Consider the following 13,075-nt stretch of genomic DNA (forward strand, 5'->3'; position numbering starts at 1 on the left):
ACACAAAGGTATTCCAGCGAGAATGAAGTCAAATCAGTGCAGGAAATATCGATCAAGCACATTTGACTCAACTGCTATGGAAAGTCCTTCTGCATAGCTGCAATTAGACACTATAGAAAATATGTCATTTATATATGTGACTAAGCTACTAGATCTCAAACTTGAAATTATTTTGATGCAATCAAATTAAACTTTCTAGGTGTTTGCCTTTCCTTCAGTGTGTTCCAAAGCATAAATGTGCATGTAAAAGGTCTAACAAAGGTACGAAGATATTATTTTCCCCCTTTTGTGGTGTAGTTTTTTTCTTTCTATACTTCATTACATCACTCATAAAGCATTTGCATAATGTCTTCCCAGCGGGTCGTTTGACTCATACAAAGAATGAGCATCTGCTTGCACTCGTGCCATTTTTCACCAATCAGAGCTAACTGGGTCTTTCGAGACGAGGACCTTAAACATACAGGAGCTAAAATGTAGGGTTAGGGACAGTAGATCATAAGAAATTCTGCAGCACTGTGAAGCATGGGAAAGAAATTGTGATTTTGAACTTTAAACACTTTCAATCTATTCTCGCCAACTCTGAAAATAAAATCATGAGCTTGTAAATGAGCATAAAGAGTCTTTAATCATGTAGCCCCTTGAATCACCTAACGACGTATGTAAACGCTTATGTCTTGTTCGTATTTCAATATGCTTTTTTTTTTTCTTATCAACAGAAAGAAAGAGAACTGAACCAGAAAACAAAGAGTGTAGGTCCTCACAGTTGAAGAGCATATTCTGGGATATTCAAAACAATCATCCAGCTTTTTTGCCTTGCTCAAGGACAGCTCCAGAAAGGCAACGTAAATGCACACTCACTTTTTAAACATTTGCCCCCGCATGCACATTGAGTGCATATGTGTACATGTGAGGTCAGGTGAAGAGTGAAGGAACTGGGATTGGCTGGTGTTTGAGTAATGTCACACACTGTACGGAAGCGGTGGGATTGGATGAGCATAAATCTCATCAGCAAAGCTTGGACCTAAAGGCTTACAGGCTTTACACCCATCTGTCTGTTTCCTTATTCAATCACTCACACATGCAGTTGTATATCCGGGACTTCAGAGGTTTATTGCATTGATCTAATGTCTTACAATACTGACTTGTTCTATATCACCACATCGTCGTATGGCTTAACTTTCACCTAAACTTGGTCCCTCTTTAAAATATCTATTAATATTTGAAAAAATATATATGGTGTACATTAATGTAAAAATAAACACCCAGTGACTTTTGTGTCCAAGCGTATCTATTGAGCCGGATGTTTCAAACTGTTCCTCCAAACAATGTCTGAAATCCTCATAATGGCACAGCGTTCGAGCGGATTAGAGCGCTGGCTCATGTGACATGACGGCTCACTTGTTTTCCACACGTCAGTGGTTCAGTGTCATGCTATTCTGATGATCAGTTTGACTTTGAAGAAAATAAGGAAATACACAATACAATCAATATCACAAAGTTTGTTTTGATACTGTAGAATAAAATGGGTCAAAGAATGGAATTCCCTTGTGGTGTTGAGCTTTGTGCAGCTAAATGTTGGCAGAAGGCAAATGTTCCTACTCTCTTAATCACCTGATAATGTCTGGTGATCGAAGAATATACATCATTTCAGGTATAATGAAAACGTAGCACAGTAACTTCACAGTAGCTTAATTAATTTACTATACTAATGTTGCACTCCTTCATTACTGTTGAGGCACAAAGAGTGTTTTTCAAGAGGAGGGCATGAAAAACATCAGCTGTATTTCCAAGGGACAAGACAGAACCAAACAACATTTTACCCTGAGTTGTTCTGGAAGGCAATTATGATTCCACAATTGAATTATGAGTAACAACTGTCATGTGTTGGGCGGCTGTGTTTTGGTGGCTTCTTTGAGTCCTTAACAAAGGCAGGGTTTGTTGCCCTTCCAAGGGTACTTCCTGCCCTGTCTCAGTGCCATCACTCATTTAACAGAGTAAGTCTTCACATAAACAGGGCAATCCAGCTAATAGGGACTGCCAAGCAACCTCTGTATGGTGAAAGCACTGACTTTACTCACAAAGATGCCAATATCTAGTGGTATTCCTGGGGTACTTTATTATAGGGAAGTCCCTAAATATTTGTGAGTGATACAGGACGCCTAAGCAGTTTATACTAATGTGTAGAACAAATAACAGACAGTGTGCAATAGCCCATTATGTAGTAGGTCTTCCTGATTTTGAATTTTACATCTCACACTGTGTAGAGAGAAAAAAAGAAAAAGAAAAAGTCTCCTGTCTTGTGAATGAATTTGAGCTCTCAGAGAAGTGGCAGTAAACAGGGTACATGTGACCAGCCCACCTGAGCTGCAGTTCCAGCAGTTGCACGCCAGACGCGAAGCAGGAGCGCGTGGACTGCGCATGTCCAAGGCAACTTAACGTGAATGCTGCTTGACGTCTCAAGACATCTCTCGCACAGGTATGGAAACTGTCCGTTTAATCGCTGTGAGACATTTGTCGTTTGTTTGACAGTGTTTAGTCTTGTGTAGAAGAGTGTACTTTTATCATTGAGACCCGCTTCGTGTATAGTCCTTTTTTGTTGTTGTTGTTTTTTCGAAAAATCTAGCTGAACGCCTTCTGTACCACAAACTCTCAAGACAGACAGAGAGCCTGTGGACCAAATTGATTTGTGGTTGTGGACATTAACGCTAGCATGGGCAGCGACCCATTTTAATGCGTTGTCTACGTGCCTTTCGGTATTTGCATGGTGTCTTGTTTGTGCTGCATGTCGTGCGGTGTGGTGCGGTTTTGTTTGCTGCAGAAATACACTGAGAGGAGCAGCCTGCGGCTAGCTAACGCTAGCAATGCTAACCTGGCCGTGTGAATGGACAGGGTGTATCAGATTAACCCAGGCGGCAATGTTAAATACCCTGTTTCCTGTGTCCTCTGCTTCCCCAAACGTGTTGGCTAATTTCACTACAGCTGGCTAGCTGACGTGCCTAGGCTTTATGATTGATAATAAAAACTAGTGTTGGCGGCTTTGCGTGCATATGCAGTCGTCTCATTGTGTTCCAGGCTGCAGAGGAAAACCCAAATAATTCATTAGCTTTTATTAACGCTATCAAATCCTGTCAGTCCAGTCATGTTGAGGCAATACTGCAGCTGGCTCCCCATTCCGCTATGTCGACACTTAAAGGCGGGCTAGGGGTTCTTTTTCTGGAACATTTTTTTACATATTGCTTGAAATACTCTTCACACCCCCATTGCAACCAATTAATTAAAAGTTTTGACACAAATATGAAAAGTTTTAGTGGCCTCTAGAACGTACAATCTACGAAAAACAGTATCCAATCATTGTGAACGGTCCGTTCACAATGATTGGATACTGATGCCGTCAATCAAACTGCAATCTGCTCCTCCCTCCACCTGTGCGCGTACCCTGCTCCGTGAACGAATTACACGTCCAGAAGCTTGGCAGGAAGCTAAACTAGAGCCAGCTTGGCTAGCACCTAGCATTATTAAACGTATAGTTATCATATACTAAATACTAAATACGGCAACGATCGATGTTTGCTGTCAGAACAGCGCTCGTGCGCGTTCATGTACTCTAGAGGCGTGCCTTCGGGGGGAAAGTGAAGAAAAGGGTTGGGACTTTTTACCTGTGTATTTTCAAAATGCAGCTTCGCTGGACTCAAAATCCAGGATCTCCCACCCTACCTTTAATTTGCATCAGGCAAATGAGAAATAGAGCGGGTCGGAAGTGTGAAGAGTTGTAATTGACCTAAAACATGAATGACTTGGGCCAATGAAGCCTAAAAAGCATTAGGGAACGAATTGCGAGTGTACATTTAAAACAGCGCATTCAGACTTTGCGTATGAGGACATTAATGTATAGTCTCTTGGTCTGTTTAAACGATACCCTCAAACCACACGTGTCATCCTCATTTCAAAGGATGAAAATGGTGGCTTTTGATCCTCCACCAGAATACAGGGTGGTTACAGTGTGACCATTGTACAGTAACCTGCAGGGCAGACACCTGTGCATTTATGCAGCATTATGTTGATGTCTATTGACTTGCCCATGATTGGTCCATGATTTTATTTTGGATCTCCCAGAATTGTTTTACAACCAGTTATGTAAATAGTTAAATATATGCACATATTCCCTCCCTCTGTTTGAAAAGCTGTCTTTCAGCTCTTTTCTTTGTAAGCCCCACCTCTGTAAGCCCCTTTTTTTATTTTTCAAGAGTACATTTAACATATTAGTTGAGCAAAATTTTACAAAATCGAACCTCTCAAGGCTGGACATCCACATTATGACCCTAATTATTTACATTCAGCTAAACTCATACTTACCAGACGTTCTGTGCAACGCTTCAGTTTCCATCCAGTACACAGGAGAAGAAACCCTAACAAAAAAAGAGTAATCACACGGGATGTTGCGCATCTTTTTTGGCAAAACAGTAAAGTACAAGTGCATGTTACATGTACAGCTGAATTATTATTTTTTGTTTCTTTCTTTTGTCAGATGGCTGAATGCATCAGAAATTGTGATTGAAAAGCAGCACATTAAAACTACCTGTTAACTCGCAGTCACTAAAGCATTGCTAGACTGTCGCTCTGCTCTAATAAAATCTTGATTTTGATATTTGCAACTTAATTGAGGAAATCAACATTCGGGTAACCTAAAGACCACTTACGTGCAATGATTACTGCTATTCCTAAATTTACGATGACCTTCAGCGGAGAAAGTGCGAGGTGGCAGACTGTCCCAAACGTTTCTTCACACAGTTTCATGCTGTTCAACTGTATGTGTGTAAACATACAGTGTTACATAGTGATGGACATAAGTTATTAGAGAAATTTCAGATGTTATCAACGTGTTTATAGGTATTTTTGGTTTGGTTTGGTTTTTGCATACATTTTGGCCTTTCATTCGCATGCAAACAGCAAAATACAGTTTTAGGTCACTGAAAAAACTTCCAGGGTGAAGATGTTAAGAAATGCAGGTGTGGATGATGGTGGTATGTAGAATATTGGTATATATCTACCTCGGTTTGGCTCCTTATTATGTGCATTTAAGTGCATTTAAGTGATTTGAATCTAAATGCATAGTCCTTTTAAGTTACTTGTGCTCGTCTTTAAAGAGTTTGAACTAACCCATAAGACTGATCATTTGCAGACGGATGACAAAGAGTCTTTGGCTGGTTTTTATTCGGTTGTAGCCATTGTGAAAGTTGGAAATGCAACGTTTGGGTAAACTTGCCCTTCAAGTAGGACAGCTTATCTTTCAACTCATCATAAATGCCTCTAAACTTACATGTAGTAATGCATTGGTCTCCAGTTCCATGTGACTTGTTGAATTGAAGGGAGTGTGACATGAGCTGATGATTTTATGACATTTCCAGTATATTTCAATTGAACTTTGAACAAGCATCTTCATGTGACAGGGTGAAAAATGTTGTGGAACGATCTGTCCATCTGCTTCAAACATTGTCAGTACAATATCTATGGCAAATGATCTCTAGACATACATTACCATTCAGAAGTTGGTGAATTTGGTATGTGTGTCCAAACTGTATGTCTCTTCGTACAAAGTGTAAGCAGAACTGGAAGATTAACAAATGGCTATAAGACAGTCGGTTTTTCAATCATGTTGGTGATCATTAACTCGTATACCTCCAACGCTTTTGTCTTTCCTTCACCACCAGAAACTCTAGAGGCCAGTTTAATCTCTCGCCAAAAATACAAGTGCATAAAAGGTCATCTGAAATAGTTTTTTCGCTGTTATATCACAAAGACGGTGTTTCGATGCATTTCCTTCAAGGTTCGAGTTACTTACTGAGATGCGTGATGTACGGGCTTTTTTTCTTTTTGATCTGAAGATCTTTACCACCTCACAAATCTTGGTAATTAAATCTGCTAATGTTTTTTTTTCTGCAGTGCAGCCTCCTTTTAATATCCTCTTGTGGCTCTTATGTCCTCAACTAATTGATACTTAGTCACGGAGGCTACTAGTTACATAGGAGCTATTCATCAAGCGCTGGTGCAGTGCCAGAGATTTTGTAACTTTTCTTTTTTTTTTTTTTTTCTAAATTACTTCTCAAACGGTACATGCAGTGAGAAACAGAGGTTTGATTATGCTGATTATCTTAATCTAAATTGATTGTGTTTTGTGTTTTCTAGGAACCACCATGGGCAGTTAATGAAAACACATTTCCAGTCTGTTGTGTGGAGGGCAGAGGGTTAGTGATACCTTGGCGCACACCTTTTCTTATCCAGCTCGGGCAGTCCAGCAAATTCCCAGCACCATGGCTGAAGAAGACTACGGCACCTTTTTGGACTGGACCCAGATGGGAGACCTGGCCAAGAGTAGCGGGCCCACCAATATGGACTGCAAAGACTTGAAGGAGTTCAAACTGATGGCTCGTCAAGGTTACTGGGCCAAGAATCACAAATTACGTGCACAAGTCTACCATCAGCTCATTAAAGCCATTCCCTGTCGCACAGTTACCCCAGATGCAGAAGTGTATCGTGACATTATTGGAGACGCAGCCATGAAGAAGCCCTCCTCTCACATCCCGCTGCCAGAGTTTGTGGATGAAAGTCCTGTTCCACGGTACTGCCTGAAGACTGAGGGAGTGGCCTCAGCCCACCGGATAATCAACTGTGTGGCTGGACAGTTTCCAGACATCTCCCACTGTCCAGCTCTGCCAGCTATCACTTCATTGCTCCTTCACTTCAGCGCAGATGAAGCTCAATGCTTTGAGCATGTCAGCCGCATATTGGCTTGCAATGAACCAGGCAAACGACTGCTGGACCAGACTTTCTTGGCCTTTGAGTCGAGTTGCATGACTTTCGGTGACCTGGCCAACAAGTACTGCACAGCTGCTCACAAACTGATTGTGGCCACAGCCCAGGATGTGCTTGAGGTCTACGCTGACTGGCAGCGTTGGGTGCTTGGTGACCTGCCCTTTAGCCATATGGTTAGGGTCCTAGATGTATACCTAGTAGAGGGCTATAAGGTTCTTTACCGTGTGGCTATAGCCTTGCTTAAGTTCTACCGCAAGCATAAAACAGGAGGTCAGGGGGGCCAAGGGAACCAGCAGCCGCAGGATTCTGCAAAAATTAGAGCAGATATTCAGGCGTTTGTCAAGGGCATCGCCACCACCGTCACACCTGACAAGCTGCTGGAGAAGTCCTTCTCCATCCGCCTGTTAAGCCGCAAGGAGATCACTCTGCTGCAGCTCACAAATGAGAAGTCGCTGCAGCAGAAAGGAATCACCGTCAAACAGAAGCGGTAAAGTCATTAACTTGATTTTTGCTATTGAAATTGTGCACATCCAGTTTTAGTGGACATTCTTGGCTAGACATATTAACCTTTTGGGGGTTTTTTTTCTGTGCTTTTTTTTTTTTTTTTTAATGATAAAGATACCCAGCTTTTTAAAAAATTAATTAAAAAAAAAAAAATTGTACTCAAATAGTGTAGAACTTTTATTTCAGATGTCCCATATTGGGAAGTAAGCTCAGTATGGTATATTAATCATCTTAGTTGCTATCTCAGGGGCATCTTAAAGAAATAGGTTGTGCTTTTTAGTTAAGCTGAGCTTTTACACCCGAAAATCTACTATTCCAGTTAAACTGGAGATTCTTGATCATGATTTGGTGCAGCTTTAAATCAAATCAAATCACAGGGGTATGCTCAGAATGATAGGCATGCAGTGTAAAAAAAAAAAAAAAAATACTGGACCAGTTTAGACTCTTTAAATACAATTTAGCAGAAGTGTGGACCAGATATATTCTGATGGATTGCAATCTTTGAATTGCAGACGTACCATTACCCTTTTCTTTAAAGCTCCTTATTCTTGCTTGCTTTTGGAAATGGTTTTGGTTGCTTGTTCATTTTCTCACAATCTGTTCTTGTTTTCTTTCTGTTTGGTCTGTGCCACAATTTTCCATTCACCATCTTCTGTCTCGTCTGCACTCCTGCACCCCTGTGTTTACTGCATTGGTTGTTTTACAGTTCTAGGTGGGTTCTCTTCTCCATGTTTCACTCTGATTGATTTCTTGCTTACTTTGATTAGATCATGTTGCAACTGCATATTGTACCACAATTCTCTAAGAAAATGACATAAAATGACTGGTCAGTGTCATTAGACTAAAAGAAAAAAAAAGGGTTTCCTTAAATAAATCTAATTTAAAGTAATATTTTTTTCAGTTCTTTGCATCACCAGCTGTGTGATATCATCGGTGCTGTATGAGCCTCTCATTCTGAACCTCTCCACCTCTTCCTGTTCCCCTCTTTCTGGTATCTCTAGGCGGAACGTGCAGCTGGCACTTAACCCCGAAACATTCTCCTCGGAGATCGTGAGTGCTAAGGAGATGCATGACATCTGGTCCTGGATCCCTGAGCGCTTTGCTCTGTGCCAACCACAACTCCTCTTCACCACCTCCAACCACGGTTGCAGCCTTAACAGGTGACCCATTCCAGTATTCACCTCAATAAATGGATCCTACTCCTGGCCTCCACTCACAGTGTACTTTAAGCCGCTGTTTAGTCTTTGAATGCAGTTTTAGGCAAGTCAGATGGGAAATATAAAGTTGCAAATTAAGGCGTAAGGTTTTGTTGAGTCAAGAAAGTCATTTGCTCATGAGGCATTATTTTTCATTTGCCTAATTAATGAGCTGTTACTTTCTTGGCACAAAAGTAAGGGTCTTTAAGTAGATAATAGGCCTATCTTATCTATAGGTATATACAGAAATTCAAAGTACCTGACCGTGACTCATGTTCAAGCCTCAGATAGTTGGGGGGTGTATTTGTGTTCATTCAGAGTGATCTGAACTTTTACATTTATCTCTAGATTCTACTCGCATTGTGAGGGCTACGAACCCACTCTGCTTCTAATCCGGACCACAGATGGTGATGTAAGTAACACACTCCTGAAAAGCTTCACGCGAAAATTTAATACGGACTTTGTTGGAGGGAATCGCAGAAGTCGGACTACACGTTTTTGTTGGATTAGCTAGAAACAAGCTTCTCTCATCTGATCAGTATCCGTGCTGTGTATACATTATCAAAAGTGTTGAGTGTTCAGACCCTAGTTAGTATACAGGTGCTGAAATATATATCATACAAAAGGAGCTGAGGTGGAGATGCAGTGGGGGAAGAAAATGGTTGTCAGCCAGTAAAATACATCCCACCTTTTATAATGACCTACTGCCAGCATCTAGTTATCTTTTAAACATGTTAGTTGTTTATTCGCTTATTCCAACATGCCATTTCCCGTATTTTATCCAGGTGTGTGGAGCCTTTCTGTCCTCAGACTGGGAGGAACGAAAGAGAGGAGGCAACAAATTGAGCTTCTTTGGCACAGGGGAATGTTTTGTCTTCAGGGTGAGTTTATTTTCAGTATCTTGCAACAGATTTATTCGTTTCTGTTCATTCATGTCATCTTTTATTGATAATTTTAAGTAGAAATGTTTCATTTTGAGCAGTACCACATTGTGGCCACCAGAGGGTATCATCCTCCATGGTTTCTCCTGCTCCTGATTTCAGTATCACAAGCTCAAAATTGCGTGTCATGCTCCCATGAGGAAAAGGCTGTTTAGTAGGTCGCAATCCACCAAACAGTTCCCCGTTTTCTTCTGCAAAAGCAACAACGCATCCCGCTGCTCTGTTAGTGTTGGCACTCTATTGAGCTTATTGAACGCCACATAGAAGACTCTCTAGTGCCTTCTACGTGAATTATTCATGTGGCTGTCTGTGTTGATGCACAGCTGTGGGATCTCTGAGCCCAGACACCAGAAAACACAATGATCTCAAACACTAATACTTGAGCACACCCATATCGGAAACTCCTGTTACCTGATCCAATGGTCTCTGTCCAGGCCCGCACCCGACACCACACCTGACACACGTTGGAGAGTCGCAGGGACTGAAGTCTGTCAGATGTGCTGAGACAGTCGGAGAAGGGTAGAGGGAAATTAGTGGCACCTTGAATTGACTGACATCTAGTTAGTTTCTTGGGAATCCTCATGACCCGTGGTCAAAAGAACAAGTCTAAAGAAAAGAAAATGGAACTATACAAATGCGTCTGCTCTTCCTTTAATTTTTTTCATTTATGATTTTAATGTCTCCTTTTATACATGTTAAAATGCTGAGGGAACTGATGTTAGCTTTAATGCCACTAAACTTGTTATGTTTCTTGATTTATTGTATTTAGGTGTAATTGATGATGAATACAATATGGAATCGCTCGTTCCTCTGTTTTCCCTTTTTAGCTGAAGCCAGAGATGGAGCGCTACGAGTGGGTTGTGATCCGCCACCCCGAGTTAGCTTCCTCCATCAAGAGTGAGGGTCAGGAGGACATGGCGTCCGCTGAGGGCCAAACCACAGACAACAGCTTACAGCAGCCAGAGAAACCCACTGGGCATCTCTCTCCGTTTCTCTCTGCCCGCCACTTCAACCTCAACTCCAAGAATACTTCCATGTTCATGGCTGGAAACTTTGACTCCATCATAGTGGGTGAGTGGATTACAACAACATTTTCACACATTTTACAACTCTTTAAACATTTTTTAACGGTTAGCCCACACGACAGCAATGAGCATCACATGCTTATACTAGTTTGTGTCATTATTTTCAGAGAAATCCGTTCAGAGTTTCCTCCTTTGTAACTTGTAACTCACACAAAGTCTGCTTTATGTCTGATCAGGGGGAGGTGACGGCAACGCTCTGTACATCGACTCTGAGCTGAACCACGGGCGCACTGGCAGGTGCACCACCTTCGACAACCCGCCCCTGTGTGCAGAGAGCTTCCAGGTCTCGCTGTTAGAAGTGTGGGGCTTCCAGGATACCATGGCCTCATAATGGTGTACACATAAACGCACTAAACATACATTTTGACACTTGAAAACATATTACACTGTAACACCCAAACAAAGTACAACAGGAAGCCATGTCAGCATTAGAAGTCTTAAAATTTCATGCTAGGTGTTATAGGTTGAATACACAGATATGTAAACGGAGCACGATCCGTCCAGCAAAGTCATTTATGATATATTATTTATTAATGCAGTCTATCGAAATGTCAAAATATGAGAAGAATTGTGATATTTTTGTTGGTTTTCTGTTTATTTTTTTATTTACCCATTGATATTATGGTGTTCTGATTATGTGGAGGTGGTCATGGAAATGTTCCAGATTAACGGTATTCATGCTCCTGCTTGTTGAATTTCTGTATTTTATGTTCTTTTTTTTTTTTTTTTCTCAATCTGCCAAATGTAGTGTAACGCTTGCTCTGCAGTCCTATGGCGGCGATATTTACCAGGTCATGTTGATAAACTGAAGTTTCTGACGTTTGTGAACCCAAGCCTTCCTTTTTGTGGTAAATGTGGAACACGATGATGGTGTCGTAAAGTTGTAGCGGGTCAGCCCCGGCTTGTTAGTTTAGTTCTGGCACATTTTCCCACCCTTTTTGATTTGCAGCATACACTGTAAGTACAATTTCTGATAAATGGAGTAAATGTTTGTGAATGTCTGTAGTGACTTCGAGTGTTGCATTTTTTTTGCACCATACTTCAAAGCTTTGTTTGAATGTGACACTTTGTCTTTTGCACGGTGTATCGTTAAGAATACAAAAACTATTCCAAGTGAAACGTAAAGATGCTTTTGGTTTACAAATGAAAGAAAGAAATGCAGTTTGAGCATTCTTTTACTTTCATGTGTCCCGTTTTCATGTCGCTGCCGTCCTTTCCAGTGTGAAGAGATTAACAAATCCAAAATGGTGCCCTGCTGGCGAACTGTTGTTGAGATGACACATCTTACTTGTACCACTTTGTATGTGCTCAGATGAATTGTAAGTTGAATAACTGCAAATATATTGCATATGTGAAAATACAGCATTAACATTCAGCAAAGTGACTCTTGCCTGGTGACTTTCTTCCATCCAAATCTATCACATCGGTGTTCCTAAGAGGCTTGAATTTCTTTAGATTGTCACAGAAGTGTGCCAGATGCCGTTTTAAAGTCAGCTGACCCGACTTCATGTCTTTTGCTCTACAGCTAGCAGTTACAAAAGGCTAGTCTCTTCTCACAGAGGCACTTCTGTTAAGTGTTTCAACAAGTTTCCAAAGGTCATAGAAGAACTTTCCTATAACTCTGATTATGAAAAACGCATACGGCTGAGGTGGAATAACAGGTAAAACGTCCATGTGAGTAGATAAATTAGAACAACGTTAAAAAGTGCATATCTAATATAGCCTTGGGTCTGAACTATCAAAGCCATGTGACTATTTCATTGCTCAGACATGCTTGTTAAGGCACATTCTCTATTTTTGTTTGGATGTCTCTTCTTTGTGGAAGCTGACAATAAACTGCATGACTGGAAAATATTTAGCAGAAATGAGTCACATATTGGGACACGTCCATGCATTAAAGCCTTGTCCACGTTGGAGGATTTCAGTTAACTTTTAAAAACAATGAGCCATCCTCACAGAATATCTCTGCAATATGCTTTGCACAGCCAGAGCAGCTGATGCACCTCCTTTTTATTTACCACAGACATTTTAATAAACATGGAAAGCTTCTACACTGAAAGCATCTCATGCCAATTGTTATCAATACATTATGATTGTATGAAAATGTATGTTCAATTCATTTTCAGTGGATGCGTCTCAGCCTAATGCATCTGGGAGAATTGTATCTCAAACAGCAAAGTGTTGGTGTAATTCCCTCTTTACAGTAAGAGGCATTGACTCTGTCTTCGAAGGCAGTGGCGTTCATTCAGGATTCACACTCTGCTAATCGCACATGCACGTCTATATTTAGCTGCTCCTTTGGGTGTTGGTCTGGCACATCTCCTGAAAACCTTGCTTTCCAGCCTCGACCAGTAAGATGCTTAAGTGTTTAACCCTACACTGAGATGTGTCTTTCCTTGACTGCCCACGCCGCTCAGTTAAGAGGGGCGTGGGAGGAAGAGGGAGGTTGAGGATAAGGGATTATGGGGCAGATTTAGGAGGCCCCGACATGTATTGTTCTTATTCAAAGACCGAGACGGTACTGCCTCTGTCAGGTTTT

General features: G+C 41.1%; 1 protein-coding gene across 1 annotated transcript; it reads left to right on the forward strand.

Annotated features, from left to right (window-relative positions):
- Positions 1–2,392: 2,392 nt before the first annotated feature.
- On the forward strand, positions 2,393–11,916 carry tbc1d24 (TBC1 domain family, member 24). Its single transcript, XM_075457906.1, has 7 exons — positions 2,393–2,476; positions 6,184–7,297; positions 8,316–8,474; positions 8,859–8,922; positions 9,296–9,391; positions 10,279–10,522; positions 10,713–11,916. Exons 2-7 carry the CDS (start codon positions 6,309–6,311, stop codon positions 10,865–10,867), a joined length of 1,707 nt encoding a protein of 568 aa, XP_075314021.1. The 5' UTR covers positions 2,393–2,476; positions 6,184–6,308; the 3' UTR covers positions 10,868–11,916.
- Positions 11,917–13,075: the final 1,159 nt, after the last annotated feature.

Source organism: Odontesthes bonariensis, chromosome 23, assembly GCF_027942865.1.
Source record: "Odontesthes bonariensis isolate fOdoBon6 chromosome 23, fOdoBon6.hap1, whole genome shotgun sequence".
In the NCBI taxonomy this organism is placed as follows: domain Eukaryota; kingdom Metazoa; phylum Chordata; class Actinopteri; order Atheriniformes; family Atherinopsidae; genus Odontesthes; species Odontesthes bonariensis.